This window comes from Indicator indicator, chromosome 14, assembly GCF_027791375.1.
Source record: "Indicator indicator isolate 239-I01 chromosome 14, UM_Iind_1.1, whole genome shotgun sequence".
In the NCBI taxonomy this organism is placed as follows: Eukaryota; Metazoa; Chordata; class Aves; order Piciformes; family Indicatoridae; genus Indicator; species Indicator indicator.
The window spans coordinates 9,738,630-9,753,230 of NC_072023.1; the positions used below are offsets into that span (position 1 = coordinate 9,738,630).

At 44.3% G+C, this 14,601-nt stretch overlaps 1 protein-coding gene across 1 annotated transcript in view; it reads left to right on the plus strand.

The window, feature by feature from the left end:
• RBFOX2 (RNA binding fox-1 homolog 2) overlaps positions 1-11,555 on the plus strand; it is a 168,004-nt gene extending 156,449 nt beyond the window's left edge. The window contains exons 11-15 of the mRNA XM_054386856.1: positions 1,535-1,574; positions 6,607-6,683; positions 9,125-9,213; positions 10,144-10,216; positions 11,501-11,555. Of these exons, the coding sequence (XP_054242831.1) occupies positions 1,535-1,574; positions 6,607-6,683; positions 9,125-9,213; positions 10,144-10,216; positions 11,501-11,555 (334 nt within the window). The remainder of the gene's footprint in view (positions 1-1,534; positions 1,575-6,606; positions 6,684-9,124; positions 9,214-10,143; positions 10,217-11,500) is intronic.
• Positions 11,556-14,601: the final 3,046 nt, after the last annotated feature.

Sequence of the window (14,601 nt, forward strand, 5' to 3'; positions counted from 1 at the left end):
CTTGAAGGCCATAGTAACTATCCATTTGGAATGGAGTATACTTTTCCTGGGGAAGACAGCAAGACTAAATTACTCGAGCAGTAGCTAACTCTGCAACAGATTTCTTTTTATTTTATTTTCCTTTTTAGTAATAGCATGCAGAATTTTGGCAAGATTGCTGGGCTTTTCTGTGTGTGCGTGCCTTACAATAGGTGGGTGTCTGAGGGTGGCAGGCTCTTGTCAACATTTCACATTCCATCTAATGAGTAAAAAATTATAATCAAAAGAAAAGCTAGTGTTCCATACCTTTTTCCTTAATGCTACTGGTAAGTCATGCACATTAGATCCATAAACATCACAGATGGGGCTACTGCTTTTAAAAGCCTTGAGTGAGTTTGTGCAGAGCTGTTGAAAAGGAAAAACAGGAGGAAATTCCTCAGTATGAAGTACCTGCTGAACTCAAGGTGGGTGGGGGGCATCCCCTCTCTTCCTTCCTCAACCTTCCCTGACCCTTGTCCCCAAAAGCAAGCTGCATAATCCTAGGCCAGCAAATGCTCATATGAGAGTGACTCTTTGGGAACCCAGGCTCTGGTTTAACAGCTTTCCTGCTTGAAGTTCTGAGAGAAAGAAAACCGTGGTTTAAAGCAGAAAAAGTACCATCCCATGGAAACCCTTCCAGTTGCTCCTCACTGCTATGGAATAGGTCATTACTACTGGGGACTCCCACTGCACCTTTCAAGTCTTGGACCTTGGACCAGTCACCTAACCTTTTTAGCTCATTATCTCTGCTTGTGAAAGCAATGCATTGTGGGTATTTTTGGTTTTTTCTTTTTAATTACATTTCTCTGTGTTTACTTTGATCAGAATTGATTGACTTGTTTTTCTGAGGTGTTGCATCAGTTCTTTAAGATGCTGAATAATAATACTTTGCATGCTTGTGTGATCAGCCAAATCTTATCGCATGTCTAATGTGCAGGGCAAAAGCAGGTGATGTATGGATGTCAGAAACAAAGTCATGCAGCCCTGTGGAGCTCAAAATATGTAATCATACAAACGCTCTGAAACGTGCTTCCAACATAGGTGACTCCAGCCCCTCTGGGATGCCTTCTGAGGGGCTCCTTGATTTCACAAACCCACTTCATGAAGCCAATGTTTCTATGCATTTAGGGGGTAACTAAAACCATTCCAGGAGAATAACCAGAGTGGAGGTTTCTAAACCCTTGTTTCTCTTCTTCAGGACATGAGATCTTTTAGAGTCTACTTTTATTGTACAAGATGGTGGTTCCCCTCCCTCTCTCCTTTGCATACTGTCTCCCCCTCTGCCCGCCCCTTCCCCTTTGCATGCCATGGAAGATGACTTGGAGCCGTCTAAGCGTGCGTGCGCACACATTCTCTTTGCTGATTTGCTCCTGCCAAAAGCCCAGGTTGTGGATTCATACATCACCTGCCTGTGTAAAACGCATGTGCATGCTGCCGTCCTCAATAACCGGAATGTGTTTTCTGTTCTTTTGTTTTTTGTTTTTTGTTTTTTTGTTTTTGTGTGGATTTTCTGCAGTGTGGTTTACCAGGACGGATTTTACGGTGCTGACCTCTATGTAAGTACACAACACCGGAGCCTTCTCGTCCCCAACCCCTGACAAGCCAGCCTTTTTTTTTATTTAAATTTTTTTCTTTTCTTTTTTTTTTTCCGTTTGTTTGATTTGGTTTGGTTTGGTTTTTTTAAAGTATCATTTACTTTAGTTTTCTTCTTCCTTGTGGATATATATATTTATATATTTAGGAATGCAAGCATGCTTCTCTGTCACTGCGCTTGCCCCTGGGTGCAAGACCTAAGCCTTTGGGTTTCCTGATCATTGCCAGGGTCAGTTAAATGGGTGTCCTGTCCCCCACATGCACACCGCTACTAATCAGCCTGAGAGATGATTAGTGAATTAAAATTTCTCTCAACACTTCTCCAGTTTACATAATTCGGATATAAAAATAACAGGACTGGTTTAGCCTCAGACCTTCCTTTTCCTTCTTCCCCTCTGCCCTCCCCTTTCTCTCCCCTCTTGGGGCCCTTTCAGGTTTGATTTGTGCAGCCCACACTAAACTGAACGAGCTGTTTGTTTAAAAATGTTCATGTGCCACTGGGATGTGGAGATTATCCCTTTGGGGAAGACACTGGGACTGATTAAAAATTGAGACTGAGTTGCTAGAGTGAAAACTGACATCTCATTTTGCTGGTAGAAACGGTACCTAAATAGGCTAGATTCTCTCGCCTCTTTGGGGAATTGTAAAGTACAAATACGTGGAGATGTTGGGTTAGAAAAGTCAGCAGCCTCCTCCTGTCTTGAGAGTTAGCTCTGATGCCACAGGAGACTGTCCTGTCCTTTATCCTGTCCAGCCAGTTTGTATTGCACATCTCCAGGGCATCTGTGTAGCTCACAGATGGAGAGATTGACTGGTCAGTGAGAAGATTGGTTTCCTCTCTGAAGGAGAGTTGTTGCAGAGGAGCTATCTTAAGATACGCCTTTCAAAGCCAAAACATTCAGGTCTGCTATTGCCATCACAACTTGTGGTCGGCCTAGCTCTAGCAGAGTTCCCTTTTATGGCAATGTAGATAATAGCTCCTTAGAGCTGGGGAAGTTTTGTATTGAGTAGTGGCACAGGTGTTGGCAGGGATTTCACCTCCCTGCTCCTTTGAAAATGCTACTCCTGACATTTACGAAGAGGACCCTGGGGTTAGAGTTAAGATAATGAATGGATGGAATTAGCTATTGGATTTTGTTGGTTTATACGAAGGGTCGTGTCTTGTAAAGTGCTTTTCCCAACGCAGTTACAGCAGGAGGAAGACATGCTCTCTGCATTGGGTGCATTTCTTCATTCTTAAGGACACTGTTGTATGCATAGTCCTTTAAAGACTAAGCTGCCTAGTCAAGCATTCCTTTATAAAACCATGTCGAGGTCTGCAGAGGGTTCTGGGTTTTCCAACCTCACTCCTTAAACATTGCTTTACAGACCACTGACTTTGCTACTGGAAGTAAGCCAGCAAATGAACTTAGTGCCTTCTTCCTCACAATGTGCCATATAAGAAGCTGTCATGTTGAAAAGGAAGACTAGGCAGGGCTACTCCATATTTCTTTTGAGAAAGCTTCTTCAGAGCTTCCATTGCAGTTGGAGAGAGGCTTATTTTAATATGTTTTAGGGACAAGATACTTCAATAATGAGGAATGCCTGTAACCACTTAGTGCTGTAATGCAGTAATAATGTAATGCTAAAACAAACCCCCGGGTTAGAATCATTAGGTGGACTTCCGATGACTTTGCTGTTGGTGGCTCTGGTCTCACTATCAGAAAGCAGGATGATACAAGAGGGGACACATCAAGGTGGATTGAGGTGCTTTTTCCTATGTTATTGCTGTCTAGAGCCATCTGATGTAGCTCAGGAAAACGTTACCATAATCCAAACGTGCAGTCATCCTTCTAAACAATTTGCCTGGCACAGGTGGAATGATTCCAGTGTCCCAATGCCCCACTGTTTGGTTGTGCCTTTCACTGCAGTGCTTCCATCCCTCTGGTTGCTCTGAAAGGCTTGTCCAGATTGGGGAAAGGATGGCAAGAGGGCACTTCAGTTAGGACTGGAGGGGAAAGTTTAACTGACATTCCCTTGAGTCTTCTGAGTCTGCAGTATTGTGACAAGGCAGGGTGAAAAGGAGCTGAGCTGGCAGGAAGTGGTTAGCGGTAGGCAAGATGAAGGGGAAACGTCCCAAGTTTGGGCTCCTTTTCTGCATACGTTCTGCACCGATTTCTCATTCTACTCCTCCTCCTCTTCCTCACTCCTCTTTTCTTTCCTGGGGCAACCATCCTGCTAGCCATTCCTTCTGTGAAGAAGGCATTCCATCTCTTGTTGGATGCATCTCACTCTGGCAAGACACCCGAATTCATAAAACAACCTGCCCCAGGATGCAGAGGGCTTAATTTTGGATCGTAAGAAAGGTTATCTTTCTTCTACAACGGGGTCAATCTGGGTGGCGGGGGGGAAACCCAAACGAGCCCACCTGTGCCAAGACCGCTGCTGCCTGTGAAAAGCGTGCTTGCATCCACTGGAAAGAAAAGGCTGGTGAGCCCCCCGTGGGCTGTTTGTATGATTGTTTCTTTCCACAGCTGTGTTTTTTTGAACTGCTCTTCCTGTGTTCTGTTATAGAATAGTCTTACAGGAACCAATCATTAGCGCTAAAATACCTCAGGTAGGAGTGCCAGTGTGACCTGCCAACCGATCAGATTGTGGATTGCAGTGGAAAAAACTGAATTATACTAACCATTCCAGCACCACGTTAGAGATGGGAACAGAGGCTTTTTTAGGGCAGCGCAGACCCACGTGTGATCCAAGCCCCCGCTGCAGCAGGGCGGCGTGTGTCCAGATTTTACACTGAGGGGCATTTCATTACAAAAAATAATAATAATATGAATGTAAATTCAGTGGAAGGGCTAACAAGATCATGCTTGTCCCATTACCATGTAGAAGCACCTGCTACAATGGACACCGTTGTCCTGTCACCTCTTTTAATTCATTCATGCTCATTCCTGGTGCACGTATGCCACCCTTCTAATACAGAAATACTGGAAGCTGTTCAGGCCCTTTCTGCTTCTTTAACTTCTGTTCTAAAGCGGCATTGGAGGTGGGAAAACACATTTGAGATACAATAAAAGATCCCAAAATTGGGCTTGCTACATAAACTTGGCAAGTTTTTAAATGTATCTAACTGATACCATGAGCTACACATTTCTCCAGGGGTATGGAATACTTGTGTCTTGTGGCATAAAGACTTTGGAGTAAAGACAGCCAGCAACACACTTTGTGCACCTGTCAATGGCAGCAAGGGAAAAAGAAAAGGGAGGCTTACAGCATAGAATATTCTGACAAAGTAAGCTGTAGTTTTGGATTTCCTCATGTTCTTATCGGATTGATCACCTAATATGGACCTGAAGAGTGGAAAAGAAGATGTACATATTTTGAGCCGTACTGTATAGTCTTAAAGTGCTCATTTATCTGCATTAACATGCTCAGTAGCTGGAATGCTGCTTTAGCTGGGATTGCAGCTTCATGTGTATGTTGTTTTGCCATGTCTGTGTTACCTCAGGGAATATATGACAATATTGTAAAAGCTGTCATCCAATCTAAAAAAGGATTTTTAAAAAAAAACCAAACATTATTTTCTTGCTTTGTGGTTGAGCTAAGGATGATAACACCACAGATGAGTCATTTTAAATTTGGGCTTTTGTGAATACCTGAGCCAATATAGTCGTTGCACAGTTGAGATCGATAGGCTCTAAAGCTACACATTTCATGTGGGGAAGGGGGTTTAGCACAGCCCCAACAACACTGGCAGGATGTTCAGAGAAAGAGAAGTTGAATAAAAATAAGCAACATTTAGGGCTGTGTCCTTTCTCTCTCATGTGCTTTCCAGAGGGTACACAAGGCTGTACTGGAAAGGACCTGTCTTGATTTAGCAGCCCTTTTGGTTGTTACTGCTCAGAGAAAATGCATAAGCCTTTCCCTTAGTTGTTCTATGTCCTTGTTGAGGCAGTGTTTAAATTACCCTTTTGATGGAAACATCTCACTTAACAGCTTCCCAAGAAGCTTGACCACACTCATTTCTTCTGAGATGAGGCTAAAGATTTTTAAATTATCCTAGATGGATAACCTCTCCCTGTGGAATCACTTTGCTTAAACAGATGGAGTGGGAGTTTGCATGGCTGTCCTGTGTTTCAGGGACTATGCCACTCAGTGGTGTCTTCTGTTGCAGTTTGGCTGTGGCACTGGAGGAGCATGGTGCAGCTAGCAAGGGGTGGGGTGGTTTTTTTGTTGTTGTTTTTGTTATTTCTTTTATTGGGAAACATGATTATTCATGTTTGTTGAAGATGCTCTACTCTGTTGTCATTTATATTTACTAGAGTATCCAAAGTGAGTGGCATCAGAAATCACTAGAGATGGTAGGACTGAGTAGCTGGGGTTATAAATGAGCTCTGCATACCAGTGTGTGTGAACAGGAATAGCCAGAGAAAATAACTGGTGCATTGGACAAACTGCTAGGGCTTTAGATACATTGATGGAATGATAGGTGGGTCCTTGGTTATGGAAAACAGGAGCATCAGCTGGGTAAGGTAACCTGCACAGCGCCTCCTTTGCTTTGTAGCTTGGTTGAAAGCATTTATAAAATAACAAGTAATAATCACAGCTTTCCTCCTTGTTCCTTTGCCCTGTTTTGGTGTATTTGGACCTGCTGGTTGTGCTAAATACATTCCTGTGTCAGAAAACCCCCAGCTGTCCACACTCATTGCTCCTACAACAGGAACGTACCATGGCCATTATAATCCCCATTTTTGGTTTTGTTTGAAGTACACACAAGTAGAATTTGCAGACAGCTTTGAGCTGAACAAGTCTGCCCATGCGTGTGTATCTCTATTCTGTGACTTTATCTTTTTTTTTTCCTTTTTAATTAACAGTAGCTTCAATTTTGCATCAGTGCATGGTTAAAAAGCAATACACATGTCAGCTATTTCTTAACTTCATTTCTCCAATGAATTATTTCTCCTGTTTTTTGGTTTTGTTTTGTTTGTTTTTTTTTTTTTGTTTGTTGTGCAGTTGACTGAAGAAATGTTAACATCCCGCTCTAAATCTCTCAGTGGAGTCTCTGTTCCCTTCTCTGATATAACAGATGGGTTATTGCTTGTTATAATTATTAACATTGTGGTGTGGGACAGGGCTAGGGTGGGAGCCATTTGGGGAGGCTTTGGGAGTTGTTAAGGTTGGAATGTTAACTCCAGTGGTGACTGACTGTTTCCGTAATAGCAGGTTGTTGTGGCTGCACGCTCTAGTACTTGAGGCTGTGTACTTCACTGAGCTTGTGGTAGAGCCTAGGGCAAACTGCTGTCCCAAGAGAATGCTGGGACGGATAGAACTAGCCAATATGAGTCTGAACGTGGTGACTTTGCTGGTTGTTCTAGCTCCAGATGTCAGCATGCTTAGTTTTTAATTTTGATTAATAAATGTTACTCCATTCCCCCTCCCACACCTGATTCCAACCCTTCTTTTCTTTTCTTCTTCTTCTTCTTCTTTTTCTTTTTTTTTGTTTTGATTTGGTTTGGTTTCATTTTCCTTTATGAGAGACATGAGTTAAAAGAGATTACATGATAACCCTTTTTGGTTTCAAACTACATCTTGCTCTCATGCTCAGAGTATGTGCCAGGCACTTCGAAATGGCTTCTGATCTGAAATGTGGCTGGGAAGTGTGAGGCAGGTGGGAATCTAGGCATACACTGAAGCCAGCTGCCCTGCAGAGTGTAGTGCCAAATGAAAATGGCTTGTACACCATGCCCAAGTGATAGACCCCATTGAGAGTTCAGGAAGCTTGTAAACTTAAGGGAGTACCACAATGACATTGGTATAAAGTTTTGTCTTGATTTGGCCAAGTCAGTAAAGGTTTGGCCTGGATTGAGGCTGTACCTCATGACACTCGCCTCTGTCATGTTGTGAAGGTGGGAGTAATGGTGTTGCAATGATAGCAGGCCAACACCAAGCTGAACCTCCCCAAAACATCAGTCCAAAATGCAGGGATTGAAACAACTAGATGAGATTAAAAGAGCAAACTGTTAACGTGACATCTCCTCTTCCGGGCTGTATGGTAATGTTTAAGCACTGTAGATTTGTGTTGGTCTTTCATCTGTTAACTGGAAGATTTAAAAGGCTACAAGAACCTCTCCCCCAAAGTAGGAAAGAATCCTCAGGCTTGTATTGGATAGCACATTAGCTTTCATGAATCTAGCAGGTCCCACAAAAGCAACCAAAATTAATTTCAAATCATTCCTTCTAATTTAAAAGCCAGTTATCCCCAAACTGAGCTCTGCTGAGCAAACTTCCAGTCTTGTAGTAGAGCTGATCTTGTACTCTTAGGTACATATATGCTGAACTTATCCCGAAGGGGAAGAGCATAAATTTACTTTCTGATCCTTCAAACTCTGAAATGTCAGTTGGGAAAAAGGGGGAAAAGTTTGAAGCAATCTGGATTTTTCTAATGCTATTTGTTGCTCTTTATGTTTCTAGCAAAGCAAAGCCACAGTTCCTTTAGCATTGCCTGCTCCCCAACCACTCAAAGTAACAAAAACGTGTTCAAAAGTATACAAGAAGGAATGACCAAGCCTGGGCTTCAGAGTCCTCTTTGCTTTGCCTGCCATGCAGCTCTTGCCCCTGGTCTAAAAGGTGACTGGCCTCCAACTGTCACTACCACAGGGTGTGCAGAGCTGCTCATTTGAACCAGATCTTACTCTGCTCCTTGTACAAGTTCCAGGAGACTTGCCAGATTGTCTTCTGGGTCAAGATTCCCATTTTGTTGACCCAGCTGTAAGCACATTTTTAGTAATTGCCTCTTACCAGGGGTAGCATTTTGAAGACCTTTTCTAGAAGTGTGTGCAAGGGCAGAAATGCAGCAGGAGTGGGCAAAAATACAGACTGGGGCATAATTTCCCCCAACCTGTTCCCTCCTTACGTGGAAGGAGGGGAGAAAGGTGTGGTTGGTACCAGTGTCAGTTCTGAGCCCACCAGAGACTGGCTTCTCTGACCATTTTTTCCTGATTGCTTTCTGTCTTTTCTAACTATTGATGCTTTCATGCATTTGGACCAAATAAAATTGCAGCCTTTCAGGTTTCCCAGGCTTAAAGTAGAGGTAGAGAGGACAAAAGGAATTCCTTTGATTATTCCCTTTTCTAAAATATACGCTCTACAGAAAGCACCCAGCTCTGATTTCCCCAGCATAAGTGGAAGAGGATATAAAAATTACATTTTACAGAAAATTTCGGTGCTCTCCTGGTTTTCAGTTCCTCGATGACAAATTTAATTTCATGCAAGGATATAACCATGCTGAGACTTGCTTTTAGTTTATTCTTTCTGCTAAACAGAATAATGGAAGAGTCTCCCTGGTCCTTCTAAGGAAAGGAATATACATGAGTTAATGGGCGATGCTTGTGACAGACATGACATGGGAGCTGATGCAGTTTGAAACACTTCCTCTCCTTGTGATGCGTGTGACTTTATTTTTAATTTTACTTTTTTATGCTCTGCATGGGTGGGCAGGTATCTGTAAAGTCAGTTCTCTTCTCTCCTGCAGGGTGGATATGCAGCCTACAGATATGCACAGCCTGCTACTGCAACAGCAGCCACAGCCGCTGCAGCCGCTGCAGCAGCTTACAGCGATGGGTATGTAAGGGGGAGGTGTCCATGGGGGCTAGCTTGCTGTGCTCAGGGATTCAAGGAGCGTTGATCCATCACAGTACTTCTTTCCCTGTTCCTTTGTCTCACTTGCACGCACACACATGCATGCACGATTTGTGTCGCTGCTCCTGCACAGCATTGCCCTGCTAGTGTATGTGAGCTGGCACAAATTCTGGCCTCTTCCCTCTCATTGCGATTCTCTCTACAAAGGAGGCAGTGTGGTTATGGCCTCAGAGTCAAAAGACCTGGCTTGCCTTACCAGCTCGTTGCTCTGTGACTTTGGGCAGGTTGTGTTTAATCACTGGGTGCAGTTCTCTCCCCATCCACAAAGTAAAAGTCACTCAGCTTATACAGTACTCTAGGATGCTTTAGTGAGCAGCTCTCGGTAGATACAAAGGATTATCATCATCAGAGTGCTTGCCTTAAGGTTTTTCATCTCCTGTGCAGAGGATGTGTTTTAATCCTAGCACATGCAAGACCATTAAAATTTATATATGTACTCCCTTTTTGTTACGGAGAATCCCTCACTGTTTTCCATTTAAGCAGCTGTGACTGTGCCAGTAGCATTGGCACCAGCAGTCACTCTCCTCCCAAATTGCATCATGTGAGGTAAGGGATGCACTAGCTGACATTTTAATGGTGCTGACCTCTTTCTACAGGTCAAGCTCGTAGCTTCTACCGTATTCCTCCTTGCAGGCTGTTCTCACCCATCTCATATGATGCATGGCAGAATGCCTACAGGATCTCTTCAAAGAGAGGCTGCCTGTGTGCATGTATGCATACATGTGTGTAGAAGGGCATGCTGCTGCTTCCATTGCCTGTCGTTGGACGGCCATTTCTCTGCCCATCTGAAGTGACACTTTTCCCTTTTTTTGTTTTTGTTGTTTGTTTTGTTTCTTCTCTTCCTCTCTTCAGTTATGGCAGGGTGTACACAGCAGATCCTTACCATGCCCTTGCACCTGCCGCTAGCTACGGAGTTGGCGCTGTGGTAAGTGGAATTTTCTTTATTGTGCTGTTTCTCATTTCCAGCTTGGGGAACTGCATTTCAATGAGTGTCAGGTAATAAAACCTCACCCAGAGTATCTTCTTTCTTTAGAGAGGACATCCTTAGTTGCAGTGCTGAGTTCCCAGTTCTGCATTGGTGTATTTGTGCATGTGCTAGAAAAGGAGCCAGATTGTAGATCAGTTATTGCGTGGTCTTATACATTGCCTGATACAAAGGAGATGGTACATCAGACTCCCTGTGTCCCTGGACAGCCTGATCTAGTTGGAAGTACCCCTGCTTACTGTAGGGGGTTTGGACAAGATGACCTTTGAGGATCCCTTCCAACCCAACACAATCTGTGAATCTGTGAGATAGCAGAACAATGACCAGATATGCCAGGAGCCATAACATTGTTGGTGAATCAGTAGAACTCTATTAAGAACATGCATAGAGCAAAAATCAGCAGTGGTTAGAAATGCCAGACACCTTTTCTTGCCATTTTCAAAAACTTTTAAAGGCTCATGTTGCATATTGAGAAATCAGCTTTAGGAAGCAAGGGAATAAGTTGTTCTTGTGACATCTTGTTGCAAAGCTGCTCCACTTGGTTCCCTCTTCCACTAGTGGAAGGATGCGGTGTCCTGCCTGCCAGCAGTAGTTATGCAATGGTAGGAATGAAGTAAGCTGACATCAGAGGAGAGAGGAGCAGCTTGCTGAAAACATGTGCTTGCCCATCTGCTAGCCAGTGCAGTATCTGTGTTGTTGCAAAGGCTGGAATACAAATGTGTTGAGACAAAAAGACACCTAAATGTAGATACCTTCAGTGTAGCACCTCTGTTTCAGCCTCAGCTCATCATGTTGGGCTCTCTTCAGGGTCAGTGCAGGAAAAGTTAGTACCTCTAGGATACTAGGTCGTTGTGTCTATTTTAGACCTTTATCTTAAGGTGAAGCGAAGACTGTCATAGAAGTTCTGATTTCTGCTATCTTATATATAAGACAGCCTAGACAACTGACTCAGAGACTAGGGCTCAGGAGTCTCCTCTCTGGTACTGAACTCTTAGATGAAAAGAGATGCCAAACTTCACCTGCAGCTGGCTGGCTGTGATCGTATCCTGAGCCGTGTCTTTGGTTTCACAGGCAAGGTTCTCCTGTCTTGCTTCTTGGAGGCGCTGATGGTGGTGGGTCAGTGACAGACCATGTCCATTACTCCTTCTGAGAGATTTGGGTGCTGTCCTGTGTATTTGTTCAGTTCTGCTCCTAACCACCTCTTTTTTCATTTAATTTCTACAGGCGAGTTTATACCGAGGTGGCTACAGCCGATTTGCCCCCTACTGAAGTGACGTGAGCCCCCTGCAAGTGGGACAGCCCCCCCAGTTCATGAGGCCTGGCTATTGCAATATTTACTAGTAGAGGAACTCTATAGCAAGATGAGGAGGAAAAAAAAACCACACAAAAACAAACAAACAAAAAAAAACAACAAAAAAGAGAAAATACTTTTTTATACCTCACTATGTTCTTCGAATATGTTGGGTTTTTTTCCCTTTAAATTTCTGCCTTTAATTCTTTTGTTCCAAAGATTGTGCTTTGTTTTGTTTTGGTTTGGTTTGGTTTTGTTTTTGGTTTGGGTTTGTTTTTTTTTTTTAACTGTGGTAAAAATCCTGCATTTCCGTGTCTGTATGTCAGTGCATAGCTTACCCTACCAATCATGGAAAAGGCGATCAGCGATAAGGAAAGCAAGTGATACCATGTGATTAGTCAGGAACACGCAGACAGAGTTACTTCTCTGGGTCTGGTGCTTGGTGCCTGTGAGAAAGGAGGACGTGAGGGAGAGGTCTCTACCTGCTGTGTTTCTGGTCTGCAGAAGGAAGTATTCTTTAACTGTGGCTGGGACCTAAATGCTAGTGGGAAATAGTCATTTGCATTTGGAAATGGGGGAAATGCAGAGACTTTCCTTGTGTTTATCACCATCTGATGCGCACAGGTTTGGGACAGTTTCAGCAATGTCAGGATTTTAGACTTAATGAGAGATTTCCTTGACCTGCCCAGAGACTTTGGCTGGTGTCTGCTCTATAGTGGACAAGACTTTGAAAGGAATTTTGATGAGGATGCTGTTTACACCCACACCTTATTCTAGCTGATTGTTGTCCATTGCTGGTGGCTGTAATTATCTTAGTTTTCCTTCCTCCTTTTCAAAATCCTTCACCCTTGCTGTGCTTTTCCTCCTCTTCTTTCCTCGAGGAGTGGCAGATGCAGTGCAGCATCACACAGAGCACTTCTGTTGTGGACAGCAAGTGGTTAAACTTGCAGAGATGAAGTGCATGCAGCCTTGCAGAGGAAGAAAGCTGGCAGAAGAGCCATGCATCACTGCTGTGTGTTCAGGTGCTCTGAGGTTCAGTGTGCGAGGTCTCTCCTGTTTGTCCTGAGGTGCTCAGGCACTTCTGCAAGTAATCTGTTTCAAATAACAAGTGAGGGAAAGCAATTCATGTATAAGCTGCTTGAGGCGAGGGGCAGGCATGTGGGTTTGTGCATGGGAAGAGGGTCTTCTATATCTAAATGTGATCCTGAAGTAGTTTTGTTTCTGTCAGGAGTATAAGGGGAGGTAGACACAGTTTGTGCAAGCTCTGAATTCATAGGAACTTCCCACCACAGGCTATTTCAGGCCCTTACACAGTTGTGTTGGAGCCCCTGGCTCTCTTTTGCCCAGCCTCTCCCATAAAGTTGTGCACCTGGTCTACTCAGTGCATATAGACACTACATATTAGAAGATTTGGAAGTATGGAGAGTTATTCTGGGGAGACCTCCATGACTCCTAAGACCATCTCCCTTCTGCTCTCATGTACAATGATTTCGCTGTGTTTCAAAGTCAGCATTTTTAGATGACTGTGTGAGCTATACTGTGATGGGGAGTTGCTGGTTTCCAGATCTCCCCACTCAGCTGCTGGCTACTAAAGTGCTCCCAGTAACCCCAGTAATCAGAGGCAGGGTCTCTACCTACTTGATAGAGAAATGCAGAAGCACGGTTTTCTTAGGCTGCCTCAACTCCCTTGATTGGTGCTGGGCTGAGCCTGCTGCCCCCAGGAGGAATGTTTGGAGTGTGGGTTTGTTGGTGGAGCCTTTGTGGCTCCTGTTATATGCCTGCTTCTCCATCCACCACTGATACCAGAATAGGAAACCTCCTTCGTTTAATACTAAGTGATACCAGCAAGCAGAGCTCTGGGGGAGGTGTCCTGGCCCAGCCATGCAACACCATTCTTTTTTCTTGCTCTTTTCCAGGGATACACATTGCCTCTCTGTGCACACCTCAAATGGGAAGAATGGGGAAGCCATTAGCTAGAGACTCTGAAACTGTTGATTTTCTGGAGGAATAGCTAGATAAAAGGGACACCAAACTGCCAGCCTCTTGGCCACCTTTTTTCTTTTTCTTTTTTTTTTTTTTAATTTTTGGTTTTATTGTTGGTTTTTAAACTTTTTTTCCCAAGCCAAAGTTTGGTTTGTTGCTGTTATGACAATTTTTTTGTTGTTTGTATATACATATTTTAGTTAGCTTGAAAAATAGTGGGGGGATAACAGGGTGTTGGGGCTTTCACAAAATCTGGGAAATGAGGGGAAATTGGGATGTTTGGGGACTTTTACTGCCTGAGTTGGGGTAGGGGAGGGAGGACTTGTGGTAGATATAGTCATATTCAAGGGAAGCCATTTCCACCACAGGACAGCCAGGGAACTTGTGGAGCTGAGATGCAGCAAAAGCCTCTACTGGACTTGTTTTATCCACCTGTGGCTGAAGGGATTGAGTGAGGCCATCCCTTCCCTTGCTCACAGGCAGTTCCCCGTGCAGCAGGTCTGCAGGCTGCCAGCGAGAGGAGCGCAGCTTGCAGAGCCCGACAGGGGCAGCTGCTCACCCCTCTGCCCCTTTCCTACATTTCAGTTCAGCCGGTTCTGACTGCAGCTCCTGAAGAGCTGGGTTCTCCTTCCCCAAGTGCCCTCCCCTGACTTGGCAATGCCACCTGCAGTCCCCCTGCACTTGGCCTCTCTGGGAGTAGGGAGCCCAGCCCTGTTTCTGCCTCCGAGCAGAGTCTATGCATGGCAGCTTCAGCCCGCCCAAGTATATTAGCAATGTGAGGGGTTTAGTGCAGAAGCGCCCAACTTCTGTGGGGCTGTGGTCCCCTGCTGTATGATCTCCAAGTAGTACCTGCTCTAGCCTATCCAGCCTGATTCCTCCTGTATCCAAGTCTGACCTGCTCTGGTTGCTCCCTGCCAGGCTTCTCTCTTGCATTAGCAGCTGGTGTCTTCTCAACCCTGTAGTTAATGCTGTGAGATCCCTACGGAGGCAGCTTGCTGATCGCCTGGCTTGCTGCTCAGTGGTGAACTTCAGAGGGGACAGTGGCATGCTT